This window comes from Megascapheus bottae, chromosome 15, assembly GCF_031878675.1.
Source record: "Megascapheus bottae isolate mThoBot1 chromosome 15, mThoBot2.hap1, whole genome shotgun sequence".
In the NCBI taxonomy this organism is placed as follows: domain Eukaryota; kingdom Metazoa; phylum Chordata; class Mammalia; order Rodentia; family Geomyidae; genus Megascapheus; species Megascapheus bottae.
In genome coordinates this window covers 43,392,649-43,407,932 of record NC_143523.1, presented here as the reverse complement: position 1 = coordinate 43,407,932, position 15,284 = coordinate 43,392,649, and the positions used below count along the sequence as shown (strand labels likewise).

The following is a 15,284-nucleotide window of genomic DNA, read 5'->3' as shown; positions in this document are numbered from 1 at the left end:
TGGGTCCTGTCTTTTCTGCTCATTCATTTATGACCTGTGAGCTACAGTTTTTTTTCTTTTGTACTTTTAAATGATTAAAGAAACTTTAATGCAATTTTGTGACACATAAATACATGAAATTTAAATTGATGAAGTTTCAATGGAATGCAGTTCCTACCATTTTTGGTGGGCTGCAATAAGCTGCTATAAGCTTTTTTTTTTTTTTTCCCCCAGTACTGGTGCTTGAACTCAGGGCCTGAGCTCTGTCCTTGGGCTTTCTCAAGGCTAGAGCTCTACCACTTGAGCCACAGCACCATTTCTGGCTTTTTCTATGTATGTGATACTGAGGAATCAAACCTGGATCTTTGTGCATGCTAGGCAAGCAATCTACCACTAGGCCAAACTCCCAGCCCCCATAATCAGAAGTTCTGTGTTCAGTTGCAGAAGTAAGGTTTTGTTTTGTGTTCTGTTTTGTGCTTAAGACTTGAACCATTTTCATTATGGCCTCGAAAGAAAAGGGCTTGGCTTCTAGCCTAACATAAACCCTGAGTGTTATGTGACATGTTTGTACATAGACATACGTATGGCTGTATGATTATAAGTGTTTTACTTTAGCTACTGTTAGTTATGGTCAATTTAAAGAGCATTTAAGTTTAGGACAAATAGTTCCTGTGAAATTTGTCTTATTGATGCTTTAAGAAAATCCTTAGCAGTTTTGTAATTCTCATGCCTCCTAGTGGACTGTTTTAGGATTTACTTCAAAGAATGAAAATAATTCACATATTATCTCAGGGGTCAGAAGCCAAAGGTCCCTGACACCTATGCAGAGGCTACATCCTGGCCAAGTTTAGCTACATCATTGTTATTTATTACCCTTTCTGGAAACCCCCCAAAACATCAAAGACCCACTCTCCTCTCCTTCCCTCTCACCCCTGGTGAGGCCACACACCTCTCTCTCCCAGGGCTAGCTCTGGTACCATCTGCTTTCGTAAATCCCGCAGGTTGAGTCAACCCAAGTTAGGGCGGGGGAAGGCAGGGTTCACAGCCAATCCGGGCTCGGCGCCGTGCCCAGCCAATCGGGTCGGGTCTGCTGAGGCTCAGCCAATCGGCTTGGATGAGGAAGCCCTGAGTCAGTGCTTGCGCCCGTCTCGTCCAGCTGTGGCCGGCGTTGCTGGGGCCCTGGTTCGCTAGTTGGTCCTGGAGAAGATCCCCAGAGTCAGGTGCCGCTGGCGATGGGGCGGCAGTGGGGGCCCTCCATGAGGGTGGCTGAGCAGGCGGGCTGTGTGGTGAGCGCCTCCCGGGCCGGGCATCCCAAAGCGGGCTGGTGGAGCTGCAGCGGGGTAATCTTGAGTCGGAGCCCGGGCCTGGTGCTGTGCCATGGGGGCATCTTCACCCCGTTCCTACGCGCCGGCAGTGGAGTCCTGACCGCGGCCGGCACCGCGTTCCTCCCAGGCGACAGTTGTGGCGACGATCTACGCCTCCACGTGCAGTGGGGGCCAACGGCCGAGAGCCCGGCTGTCCTCGCGGAGCCGAGCCGCCCGGGGCTGAGCATGCCCCGCTGCGCCGGCCTCGAGCCCAGCGCCCCCGGCCGGCCCCGCGGCCGGCCCCTGCAGCCTCCGCGCCCGGCCAAGTTGCTGCTGCTGCTGAGCTGCCCCGCTTTCCGGGCCCACTTCACGCGTCTCTTTGGAGGCGAGGCGGCCGAGCACTGGCACTTCGTGAGCGCCGCACCCGACGATGAGGTGTCGGAGGAGGAGGAAGAGGATCAGCTGAGAGCGTTGGGCTGGTTCGCGCTGCTGAGTGTGGAGCCCAGCGTGGAGGCCGAGGAGGGCGGCGGCGGGCCAGCCGTGGCACTGGCTCCTCTGGGGAGTGTGGCCAAGGGCGCTCCGCTGCTGGCCTGCGGCTCCCCGTTCGGAGCCTTCTGCCCCGACATCTTTCTCAACACGCTGAGCCGCGGCGTACTCAGCAACGCGGCCGGGCCGCTGCTGCTCACCGACGCCCGCTGCCTGCCGGGCACCGAGGGCGGCGGCGTGTTCGCCGCGAGACCCGCGGGGGCGCTGGTGGCACTGGTGGCCGCGCCGCTCTGCTGGAAGGCCCGCGAGTGGGTGGGCCTCACACTGCTCTGCGCCGCCGCCCCGCTGCTCCACGCCGCCCGCGCCGCCCTCGCCAGCCTGGCCCCGGACTGTGCAGCCCTCGCTGCCCTCCTGCCGCCCGAGGTGGGCGCCCCGCGGGGCCTGCCCCTGCAAGACCCTGGGCCTCCGTGGGCAGCCGCGGCCGTGCTGGTTGAGTGCGGCACCGTCTGGGGATCCGGAGTGGCCTTGGCGCCTCGTCTCGTGGTGACTTGCCGGCATGTGGCCCCGCGGGAGATGGCCAAGGTCCTGGTTCACTCCAATACCCCCAGGTAAGGCCTTCCGTGTTCAGGTGAGGACAGTGGAGGCCTCCGCCCTCCTCCGTGCTTTGGGTCTGCAGTGTGGGTGAGGCATCCAGAGGCTCGTCCGGGGCTCCCAGCCTTCAGGCAGGGCAAGCTGACAAGCTCCAAGACAATTGGAGTCCATGTGTCCGGGACATGTAGAACTGGTCAGCCTCTCCGTCTCATAACCCTGCACCTTGCATCCCACTAAGTCTTTTGACCAGATTCTCTACCCTGCTCACTTCAGCTCTGGAAGTGGTGGTGAGAGGCCCTAGGAGTGATGAGGTGGGCCTGAGAAATCTTCTTCAGGTTTTCCTAGGGCCTAGCCAGAGCTGCCCTGCTTATATGAAAATTACAGATGTGAGGTTCTACCTAACTAGGCTGTGGTGTTTTTCAGTCAGACAGATGTGTTCTGGACTGCCTTGGTGGACAGCCAGGTTGGTTCTTTGTTCCCATTGTAGGGAATGTCACCCTTGCCCTCCTTTACTTGCCTTCCTTTGCTTGGATTTGCTCTGGCAGTGAGGACATTGGCCTCTGGTTTGAATTTCTAGCATGTTCTGTTCTGTACCCTCAGGCCAAAGCTAGCACCTTCCTCATTTCTACTTCAACCCAGTCTTTCAGGCCATCCTTTCCAGTCCCTCCACTGAATCCCTGAGACTAACGCAGTACAGCTGACCCAGAACAGTCCCTGAAATGGGAGACTGACAAAGAAGATAGCCCTGTGGTATGACACCCCCCCCCAACTACCCTTCCCTCAACTCTACTCTCCCCTCTACTCTTCTACCCCTGAAGAGTGTAGCCAGGTACCCCCAGGTGAGCATGGGATAGTACTTAATAGTCTAAGCAGTCTCTGGTATGTTGACATGTACAGTCTTGGACAAGGTAGATCCTGGGACATAATGTGCTGTGAAGTACCAGCATGGTTCTAAATTAGGACCAAAGAGGGTAAAGCACATGCTGTCCACTCACTGACTGGATTGTTTAGAGTCAGTGAGGCAATGAAGAAGTTTGTTTTTGCTTTTGTTTTTTTTCTTTTTGTCTGTCTGTGCTGGGGCTTGAACTCTGGGCCTGGGCACTGTCCCTGAGCATTTCAGCTCAAGGCTAGTGCTCTACCACTTGAGCCACAACTCTACTTCCAGTTTTCTGGTGCTTACTTGAAGATAAGAATCTCACATACTTTCGTGCCCGGGCTGGCTTTGAACCGTTATCCTCAGATCTCAGCTTTCTGAGTAGCTAGGATTATAGATACAAGCAACCCTTGTCTGGCTTAAAAAAAAAACCAAAACTCAGAGCCTGGCCACTATCCTTGAGCTTTCTCAAGGCTAGCGCTATACCACTTGAGCCACAGCACTGCTTCCAGCCTTTTCTGTGAATGTGGTACTAAGAAATTGAACCCAGGGCTTCAACCACTAGGCCACGCTCTCGGATTATGAAGAAGAGTCTTGTGTGCTTTCCCTGGCCCTTGCTTCTTTCCCTAAGACTTTGGGTAGGCTACTTAACCTCTCTGGGCCTCACTTGTACCATCTAAAGTGAGGATAATACTACTGCCTGGCTGATAGGTTTATGAGGATGTAAGCACTTACACCAGGCCTGGCCTATAGTGCTTACCTGGAGTCAATTATTTATTGTGATGAGGTAGAAGAAGCTTTGCAAAATTGATTATATTGGTAGAGCAAGCATGCTCACCCAGAGCTGCTAACTGGTAGGTTACAGGGCTTACATCCAGATTTCCTGACCCCCAGGAAATCTTTTGCCAGTCCTGGGGCTTAAACTCTCGAAGCTAGAGCTCTATCACTTGAGCCACAGCACCACTTCCGGCCTTTTCTGTGTAAGTGGTACCGAGGAATTGAGCCTGGGTATGTGTGCATGCTAGGCAAGCACAGTAGGCCAAACTCCTGGCCCCAAGTCCCTGATTTTATCATTACTGTCATCTCCTTGCTCTCTCTCAGGACCTAGGGGTCAGAAATCAAGCCTGTCATTTGTTTCCTTTGCTTCCAGGAATGTTACAATCTGGGGACATGTGGTTTTTGCCACCCAGGAGACATCTCCCTATGACATAGCGGTCGTGCGGCTGGAGGAAGACCTGGATGGTGTCCCCACACCTGTGCCCGCTGAGCACTTCCATGAAGGTAAAGGACAGGAGGCAGAGTGTGCTGGAGGACCTGTCTGAGCAGAGCTGTACTCAGGGAAGGAGAGTTGACATTGGGCCCTCTAACTAGGCTGGATCAGGCAGCCAGCCCCCTGTCCCACCCTTGCTGAGCTAAAGAGCCAGGGTGGCTTTGCCAAATTCTGGCTGAGGCCTCCTTGTGTATCAGCCTATCCCAGGGCCTGCAGAAGTATGGTGTCAGAGTGCTGGGCCTTTGGTAACACTTGGGACTGGTCAGAAAAGTGTGGTACCTTCAAGACTCCCTTGGCATGATTTGGGAAACAAGCCTTAAATTGCTGCCACATAGGTGCCAGATGTCTTATTTTATGGAGGCAGTGTGGTATGATAGAGGACCAGTCTCTGGATTAGCATCACCTTTCTGCCACTGGTGCCTTTGAACAGAGTGCTTAACTGTTCCCTGCCTCAGTTTCCACATGTGTCAAGCAGGGCTGCACCTTGCTCCTGGCCATAGTGAAGACTGGGTAAGAGATGCCTTCACAGCTTTGTTATAGTAACCATCAGCGCATCCTGTCATTCAGAGATTCATCCCAGGAGGAAATGAGTATTAGTTCCACAAACATGAGCACCTAGATGAGTGACAGGAACTCCACCAGGTGCCTGCCAAGTATAGCAAGGGAACGAGGACTGGAGACCAGCTTAATGCCTCAAAGTAGTGGTTTTGATTGGTCACCTCTTGAAGGGCACATGGGAAGGGGATCCCTACAGGGAGTATCTGAGCAGAAACACACAGGGCAGAGAAGGTTGGACCTTTGTGGTGGTGGGAGGTGAGAGGGGCAAAATCCTGCCAGAACAGAGTCCCTAGCTGTATTCTCCTTTCCTCTGGCAGGCGAGGCTGTCAGTGTGGTGGGCTTCGGCATCTTCGGTCAGGCCTGTGGGCCCTCTGTGACCTCAGGCATCCTGTCAGCTGTGGTGCAGGTGGACGACACACCGGTGATGCTACAGACCACGTGTGCCGTGCATGGAGGCTCCAGTGGGGGACCCCTCTTCTCTACCCACTCAGGGGACCTCCTGGGTAATCAGCTCCTTGGCCTTTTCTCAACCTTCCCCTTGCCAAAGCCTCAGTCCTATCAGCAGATGCTGTGGCTCTGGGAAGGCCCTCTGTCTGGGAAGACGCCCCAGAGTTAGTTAGCCAAGGTTTTCAGGATGCTCTGGCTTTGAGGGCAGAGAGGAAGGGGTGCTGAGCTGAGTGGGAAGATATCTCTTCTCTGCCACCAACCCACTGCATGACCTTAGGTAAGTCTCTTACTCAGTTCTGTGAAATTCAAGAGTTAGATTAAACGCTAAGGGTGTCAGGTGTAGGTGTAGGTGAGTGTAGGTGTAGGGCAGGATTCACTGGGAGTGGGGTCGGGAGTGGAATGCTGGGATGCCTGCTTAGCTATAACAGATTGTTACCATGAGGGAAAATTGCTCTTAGATCACAAAAAGTTAGAAGATTTTGTTTATTGTTTGTTTTTTTCCCCCCTGTGCTGGGATTTAATGTACAGAGCCTCACAATCCAGCTCCGTTTCTTGCTGGTTATTTTTGATCTAGGATCTTCCTGTCCAGATAGGTCCCTGGACTGACATCCACCTATTTTAGGCTTCCTCTAGTTATTGGGATGACAAACATGGGTTACTGTGTACAATTTCCTTCTGTGGTGAGAAAGTCTTAAAGACTTTGGGACATGAGCTCACTTGGAGATGTGAATCTCATGCTTTCATTCTCCCACATAGTTTAGGATACATAGCACTTACCGCATAGCACTGTGCTAGCTATGGATTAAGAAGGGGCCTCTTGAAAATTTTTCTGCCTAGGCTGGACTGAAAAAAGAGAACCTCTTGGGCCAGGAGTGTAGCCTAGTGATAGAGTGCTTGCCTCACATGCACAAAGCCCTGGGTTCAATTCCTCAATATTACATGCATAGAAAAAGCTGAAAGTGGCACTGTGGCTCAAGTGGCAGAGCACTAGCCTTAAGCAAAAAGTGTCTAAGGACAGTGCCCAGGCCTTGAGTTCAAGCCCCACAACTGGCAAAAAACAAACAAAAAATCAGCTCGTTTGTAACTTCCCACGTGGCTGTGATTATAAGGGGAAAAAATGCAACTTGGTAACTAATAAAGATTTTGAAAACAGAGGGCAGGTAGCTAAGTGGTAGAGCTACCATTCACAAGGCCCTGGGTTTAAGCCTAGAACCAAAACAAAAAGCCAAAAACAAAACGAAAACCAGAGTCTTTAGGAAAAAGCCAATTTTTCCTTTGGAAACTTGTACGGCTGTCTATATAGCACCACTTAGGATGTGTTAAGCCTTTATTATTTCTGCCTTTCCTTATTTAAACCTTTTTCTTAGGTAGTTGAAAACCTTGCTGTTAGTTTCTATCATTTGTGTACGTGTTTGTTCAACCCTGGTATGTAGTTGTAGTTTTAGAATTACCATTCCCACACCCCTGAAGAATCAACTCTAGCAAGTAGAGTTGAGTATTTTCTGTGCATTGTTGTTTTTGTTGTCCCCTCTCTCCCAGTACTGGGATTGCACCCAGGGCCTTGTGTATGCTTGTGTTCTACCACTGGGCTTCACCCCTGTCTCTGCCTTCGGTGAGGTTATATCATTCCTAGAGTAACTTGTCACATTTCCTAGTTGACAGAAGTGTGGATACAGAAATAAACCCAGCCATGTGTGAATACATTAGTATACACACACACACACACACACACACACATACACACAGGCACACACACAGGCACACACACAGGCACGCACACACACGCACACATCTTTTAGCTCTGTCTGTCCACCGAGAAGGGTAAGGAGCAATGCAGTGCTGAGCACATTTACAGTCCAGACTGGTTTCTAAATACTGTGCTCTAACAAAGGAATGAAGAACTAGTTGATTCCAGGGCTTGGACAAGGAAAATCTAAGATAATTCTTGAGTGTCTTGTTCAGAAAGAAAGAGCTAACAGCAGTGTCAAGTGGGGCATGTCACATGTTGACCAGGAGCCAACTGGAAGGAGCTCCTGTTGGAACAGGTCTGACAACAAAATAGGTAGCACTAGTATGAGATTATAAACCAAAGAAGAGTGAATATATATGAGTCCACACTGATAGAAATAAGCAAGTGAGTTTAGAAATGGAGACACGCTGTAGTTCTTTATACAATTCTAATTAATACATGTAGAGGAAAAAAAATAAGGGAAGTCAAAATCATGTTAAGATACCATGTTTGCACGTGCTAATGCAAAAGCACAAGTACTATAAAATCGTGTGCAGAAATTAAGTATAAACAGCATTTGTGTTTTCCATGGAATATTTAGTGCTTGCAAAAGAATTCCTCATTTTGGGGAGAAAGGCTTAGTAGATACCAGCTTAGCCAAATGATCAAGGTTAACATCACCAGTCCTAAGCATAAGGGCTGGGGTATAGCTCAGTGGTTGAATATTTGAGTGTAGCTCCATGGTTCAGTGTTTGCCTGGCGTGTATGCGGCTCTAGGCTCAATCCCCAGCACTTTTAAATATGTAGTATTCATATAGACACCTGGTGCCTCCTGATATGATGTACTGAGTAGGAAATATTGCTCCTACAGGGATTTACCTGAGAGCCATTGAACAAAAGAACTGTCTTGCAGTCTTCCAAGTGAACAGGCCTCAAGATAAGGATGGGCTGAGGAAGGATGTGGGGTCCTGGAAGAGAAAAAGGACATTTGCAAAAAAACTGATGTCCGGGCAGTTTTGCAGTTTGATCAGTATTCTCCTACCAAAGTGAGCTTTTGGTTCTGATGAATGTATTCTGATAGCAAGATGTTGCCCAAAGAGAAAGCTGAATGAAAGGCAATAAAAATAACTATTTAGGTGAGGCCTCTTTAAGTATAAAATTATCTTAATGATATCCACTGTACAGGCTGAGAAAAACATATCTTTGAGTCTGGTTCAGTTATCCATTCGTTTAAGCACGTATTTGTTGAGGGCCTGCTTTGTGCCAGATAATTCTCTAGATACCAGGAAGATGTCCCCTTAAACAGAACTGAAGGATAAAAAGTGACCAGAGCGTTAGATCAGGCTGGCATGAAGGAGGCTGGGAAGAGGACAGAGTATGCAGAACAGATATCCATAGCAGGATATTCAGTGTCTGTCTCCTGGGGTCCTAACAGGACCAAGTGGCTCCTTCTTCCCTCCTTACTTATTTTGTTCTCTGACTTTCCAACAGGCGTGGTCACCAGCAACACCCGGGATAATAACACAGGGGCTACCTACCCACACCTAAACTTCAGCATTCCCATCACCGTGCTCCAGCCAGCCCTGAGGCGGTATAGTCAGACCGGTGACCTTGGTGGCCTCCGGGATTTGGACCATGCTGCTGAGCCAGTCAGGGTGGTGTGGCGGCTGCAGCAGCCCCTGCCCCAGGCCCCACGGAGCAAGCTCTGAGGCCGTGTTACCCTCTGGATGAGAGGGACCATTGTTTGCTCTGGGAAATGATGTGGAGGTAGTTGGCAGTCACAGGGTTGGGAGCCCAGCCGGGTGACTGCAGATCTCCACCTCTGACTCTGGTCTGGGACTTGGGACTCTGGGCCAGGCACTGATTTCACTTTAGTGAGATGGGATCTGCTTTAGGGTGCTTTCTTGAGCCTCATTTCTGTCCCTAGCACTAGGCTTGCCTATGTGGTTTTCCCCTCTAGGACTCCAGGACAATTGCTTGAAGGCCCTGGTCCTTGTAGGCAGATGCTGGGGGAAGACAGGACCAGCTCTGGTTGGACAGCTATTCGCTTGAAGGCTGCTGGCTATCTGGAGCAGCTGCTTCCCAGGGGCTGTGCCCATGAGCTGCCTCTTTGCATTTAGGAGTGGCAGGTGGCTTGAGTTTGCTTGGAATACATCAGCACAAAGACCCTGCTCTTAGGCACGGAGATGAGGGAATGGACAGGAGTGTGTCCCTGTAGTGCCGCACATGTGGGCAGCATGGTTCCTGCAAGACAGCATGCCTGGGCCGTTAGTCTGACACAGTGCCTTCATTTTCCAGCCCACAGATCAGTCCAGACATTTGGGGGAGATGGCACATGTGGTTGGGGCTTGGGAATAAACTACTGGACAGTCTTTGTGTGCCTGTATGTCAGTGTCTTTTTCTCCGCATTACAGTTTGGATGGCACTGGGCTAGGAAACCTGTCCGTTTGTGCAGCTTCCCAGCCAGGGGTTCATTGTGGAGGGTGTTCTGTTGGGCTGGCCTCAACTAGCTATGCTGGGGACTTGCCTAGAACTTGAGGATCCCAGAAGGGGGTGGTCTCAGCCTGGCAGCAGGTATGTACAGAATACCTGGGATATGCGTAGGTTGTGCTGGAGTCTAGCTAGGTGGGTATTCAAACAATGAGGTTTAACTCTGGGGGTGGGCAGCACTTGCCTAGCAGGTTTGAGGCCTTAGTTTCCCTCCCTGGCACCACAAAAACTAAAACAAGAGGGTCAATGAGGCCAAAGTAAGAGCAAACACCTCATGGATGTACTTGGTACCCTGGACCGCTAAGAAAGGATGTTCACAGACCACCAAATGCCATCTGGAAAAGGTAGGGGCTAAACCAAGCAGGAAGGGCTTGGCCTAAGAATCAAACTGGAAGTAGGGAAGATGAGAGTAGTGAGAGGTGGGATGAGAAAGATAAAACCACATGATCTGGGAGTGCTAAGAAGAGAGAAAATTAGAAAGGAGTGAAACTGAGGCCCTGAGACTAGTTACACAGGCCAGTAGAGAAGATGATGAAGGCGTGACTGGTGGGTGTGGGAAAGAGCAAGTCCCACAAGAGGTAGAAGATGTGGGGTGAGGTCACAGAGAGGAAAGTCTGTGCCAGGCCTGAGGACATTCTCAACACAGAATAAGGTAGTGCTGGGAAACTGATAAGGGTAGGGCCTGAAGCCTCATATAGACAGGCTGTTGAGTAAGATGAGTTAGGACAATGCAGATAAACATATACTCCTTATTTTAGTGACTGAAGACAACAGAAGTTTACTAAGTAAAGTAGTATGTGACCGGGAAGGGAAAGTTAGTTCTTATGCAAAAGTGATCAAGGGATCCGAGCTCCTTGTGGTACTGGGCCTGGGTTCTGGAGTCTTAACCCAGGCATTGTCCCTGAGCTTCTTTTGCTCAAGGCTAGCACTCTACTGCTTGAGCCATAGCATCACTTCCAGCTTTTTCTATTGATGTAGTAACAGGAACAGAACCCAGGGCTTCATGCATGCTAGGTATGCACTAAGCCACATTCCCAACCCAACATCCATTTCCTTCTTGGACACACACTGAGTTGTGTCCAGGAATTTCAGCTCATGCAGAGGGCAGAAGGAAGGTGAAGCACTTCTAGGCCAGGTCTGAAAGAACCTTCTATCTGACCTTTTCTTGACAATTACTATCACATCCCTGGTAGGGACCAAGGCAACCCCCACAAGAAGCCTTGGAAGCCGTGTGTAATGGAGAACATAGCCTCCATTAGCCTGGTTCCTGATGACAGAACCAGGCACCGCTGGCCTGGAACTGACATCCCAGTGGGACATGCTCTTCAGTTGTTGAACCATTATGAGTTGAGGGTCTGTTTGTCCTAGCAGTAGATCTGGGCTCCTGATGAGGCTCCCCCAGCCTGGAGCAGCAAGATGTTCTCTTGTCTTGTGTCGAGAATGACCTCAGGCCTGTTGGAGGCAGCTGCTCTTCCTCCTTGATTGTCTGACGTTATATAATGTGCTTGTTGTCTCCATGAAGCAAACTTCTGAGAAGTGGAACCACCACACCTTCCCACTACTTTTGGCACCTAGCTGTTAAAAGACAAAAGTCTATTCTTTACTAGTCATCCCTGTTTTTCAATTCCAAAGCTATGGGCACTGCTGGGTGGGCAAAGAGGAGGTGGCACAGAGGGTGGCATGAGAACCTGTTTTCTGCCTGCCACTCTGCCACTTCTGAAGTGGGGACCTGAAAACTTTGTTTTCTCCAGCCCTGACAAGTCATGCTGAGAGCCCGGTGCTTGGCCACCTCACACGTCTCTCTCCTTTCCACCTTTCTCTGTGTGTACCCCTTGTACCCTGCCAGTTGGAGCTGTTTCCATCCAGGTTCAGACCCAGCTTCTTTGGAAAGGCCCAAGAATATCTCCCAAGCCCAAGATCATCTCCCTGTCCCAGGAAGGTCGTCATGTTTCTGTTCACTTCTGTGAGGCATGGAACTAACTGGCAGGTGTCCAGTGAATTTCTCACATGTTTGATACAATTGAGACTGCTTTACCCACTCCATGCCCTCTAGCTCCCTTAGGGATTCCTCCTGCCCTGTTGAAGGACTTTCTGGTATCAGGACTGTGTTTCCAGCCTCTGTTTGAGGCCTAACCCTACGGCTTTACTAGCTGAGTTCCCTAATCCATAGAGGCCTCAGTGCCTTCATCTATAAAACAGAAGAGTAAAACTTACCCTGAAAGACCTATGTGAAAAGGAACTCAAGGAGGTATGCAGACACATAATGTCCAATAGTATTAGCTATACATTTTCAGAGTACTGGTGGGATTATTTCATCAGAAATAAACTGAGCTGTCGTAGTGAACACAGCAGTGGTTCCAGGTACTTGGGAGGTGGAGGTAGTAAGATCCCCTTGATCAGAGCCAGCCTGGTGCAAAAAAAAAAAAAAATAGCATGCTATCTGAAGAACAAACTAAAAGCAAAGGGCTGAATGAAGACTTGAGTTCAAACCCTAGTGCACCCCAGAAAAAGAAAAAAAAGAATCCTTCTGGATGTCAAAGGCTGGGGCTGGATGAGTCAAGAATGGCAGTGACTTAGCCGGGCGGGTGAGGTGGCTCACACCTGTAATCTTAGCTCCTCAGGAGGCTGAAATCTGAGGATCAAGGTTCAAAGCCAGCCCGGGTACAAAAGGACCTCAGACTCTTATCTCTAACCTCTAGAAAACCAAAGTGGGGCTTGGCTCAAGGGTAGGGAGGTAGCCTTGAGCTGAAGATCTCAGGGACAGTGCCCATGCCCAGTTCAAGTCCCATGACCCACAAAAAAAAAAAAAAAAAAAAAAAGAATGGACAGTGACTTGTGATGGATTTGATATGCGATGTTGAAGATGCTATAGAGTTGCATATAGGTGGTAGTGATGATTACACAATCTTGACCTCATTGATTTTTTTACTCTGCTCATACAGATTATACCTTAATTAAAAAATATTCATTTGGCAAACAATATTGAATTTGTAGGAAACCGGATTCTGGAGTCACTGCTAGACACAATCTAGCCAAGTGAGGTCTGTGCCCAAAGAACATGTCTAAGATATCCTTCTTAGTGTCAGAGTGAAATGCCTGTAAGAACAGAAAAGAGGATGAGAGCTAATGAACATTTGCAAAGCCCACGACAAATGTGGAACTTGGTGTACCACCAGTTTATTTAGCTAGCAGTTTCCTGGCAGGTAGGACGAGGGCAGGTTAGGCTCCTGGCTCTCTACACCCGCATTCTGGTACTAGTTTATCTTTATTATTATTGAAAGATTTTATTAACACTGATTTATGCATCATATTTCAAATATCATGTTTGACAAGTATTCAAGAAGGGAATCTCTATATGCAATCACTGGCACATAGATTTTAGAACATGATTAAAATTAAGCTGAGAATTTGTATGCCATACGTATTAATCTATATACTATAACATTATGTCTATAGAGTATATATCCCAACATAGATTTTTATGTCTATGTAGTTATGTTTATATCCCCAAGACCATGTCCATAAGCTTGGGTACCCAAATATTGAGCCATCGCTCTTGTACTGTTTGGATCTAATATCCACATATCAAGGGACCATACACCTTTTGTTCCTTTGGTCTTGACTTATCTCACCCAACATAGGCCTATTTTTAGTTTTTTTAAGAAACTTCCAAGCTGCCTTCCACAGTGGCTGAGCTAGTTTACAGTCCCACCAGCAGTGCAATAGGTCCTCTTTCTCTGATGTATTATTGCTAAATATCTTTTCCCAGTTGGTTGGCTGTCTTTCTACTTTAGTAGCTATGTCTTTGTGCATAAACTTTTTATTTTTAGGTAGTCCCATTTGTCCAGTCTCTCTCCAATCTGTTGTGATCCTGGGACTCTGTTCAAGAAGTTTTTGCCTGGGCTGGGAGTTTGGCCTAGTGGTTAAAGTGCTTGCCTAGCATGCATGAAGACCCGGGTTCGATTCCTTGGTACCACATACTTAGAAAAAAGTCGGAAGTGGTGCTGAGGCTCAAGTGGTAGAGCTCTAGCCTTGAGAAAGTCCAAGGACAGTGCTCAGGCCCTGAGCTCAAGCCCAGGACTGTGCCTGAGTTCCAGAGTCTCTCCTACTCTATCATGTAGCCATTCCAGGTCTGATATTGAGGTCTTTGATGCAAACAGTACAGGAGCGGTGACTCAATATTTGGGTACCCAAGGTTATTGACACAGTTTGGAGATATAAATATAACTACATAGAAATAAAAATCTATGTTGGGATATATATTCTATAGACATGTTATTGTATATAGATTAATATATATGGCATATAAACTCTCAACTTAATTTTAATTATGTTCTATGTTCCAGTAATTGCATATAGAGATTCCCTTCTTGAATACTTGTTAAACATGACATTTGATTTTGATGGGGATTGCATTGAAATTGTATATCAATTTTGGCAGTATGACCATTTTCACTATGTTGGTTCTCCCTATGCATGCGCATGGGATGTCTTTCCATTTCCTGGTATCCTCTTTGATTTTTTTCTTTAGGTTTTTTGCAGTTTTCATTAAATAATTTCTTTACATTTTGAGTTAATGTTTGTGCATGATGACAGGCTGGGATCAATTTTTAGTTTTCTGCATGTGGCTGCCCAGTTTTCCCAGCACCATAACTGAAGAGGCTGTATTTATTCCACTGTATATCTCTGGCTCCTTTGTCAAATATAAGTTGACTATAGATATGTGGTTTTATTTCTGGATCTTCTATCTTGTTTCATTGATCTTCTTGTCTATTTTGTGCCAATGCCATGCTGTTAATTGTGCAAAAGGATGCCATTATGAAATTTCCATGTGTATAACTAATGTACTTTGATGGCATTTGTCCTATTACCCTGTCCTTTTTTTTTTTTTTTTTTTTTTGGCCAATCCTGGGACTTGAACTTTGCCTGAACACTGTCTCTGAGCTTTGTGCTCAAGGCCAGCACTCTACCACTTGAGCCACAGCACCACTTCTGGCTTTTTCTGTTTATGTGGTGCTGAGGAATCAACCCCGAGGCTTCGTGCATGCTGGGTAAGTACTCTACCACTAAGCTATATACCCAGCCCTGTCTCTTTTTTTTTTTCTTCTGGTTCTAGGGCTTGAACTCAGGGCCTGGGCACTATCCCCTGAGCTCTTTGTGCTCAAGATTAGCGCATGACCACTTGAGCCATAGTGCCACTTCCGGCTTTTATTTATTGAAGAGTCTCACAGACTTTTCTGTCTGGACTGGCTTCGAAGAGTGATTCTCAGATTTCAGCCTCCTGAGTAGCTAGGATTACAGATGTGAGCCACTGTTGTATTACCCTGTCTTATTTCTGATCACAGCATGTAAAAAAATGTACAAAATAGGAAGGAGAGAGTGAGCCAGTCTGATTAAAGAAGTTCCCAAATGAATTTAGGATTCGCCTGCCCACTGGCTAATCTGGAATATAAAACATCTGTAATACTGGACTTGGCTATGTAGGTATTGCTGTTGTGTGGCTGGCATCACACCAAACACTTCACGAAAGTGTTCTCACTGGATTCTCCACATAGC

The 15,284-nt window shown here is 48.2% G+C and overlaps 1 protein-coding gene across 1 annotated transcript; it reads left to right on the top strand.

Moving 5' to 3' along the window:
- The first annotated feature begins 1,105 nt into the window (after positions 1 to 1,105).
- On the top strand, positions 1,106 to 9,623 carry Tysnd1 (trypsin like peroxisomal matrix peptidase 1). Its single transcript, XM_090346475.1, has 4 exons — positions 1,106 to 2,377; positions 4,385 to 4,515; positions 5,380 to 5,565; positions 8,730 to 9,623. Exons 1-4 carry the CDS (start codon positions 1,212 to 1,214, stop codon positions 8,945 to 8,947), a joined length of 1,701 nt encoding a protein of 566 aa, XP_090202601.1. The 5' UTR covers positions 1,106 to 1,211; the 3' UTR covers positions 8,948 to 9,623.
- Positions 9,624 to 15,284: the final 5,661 nt, after the last annotated feature.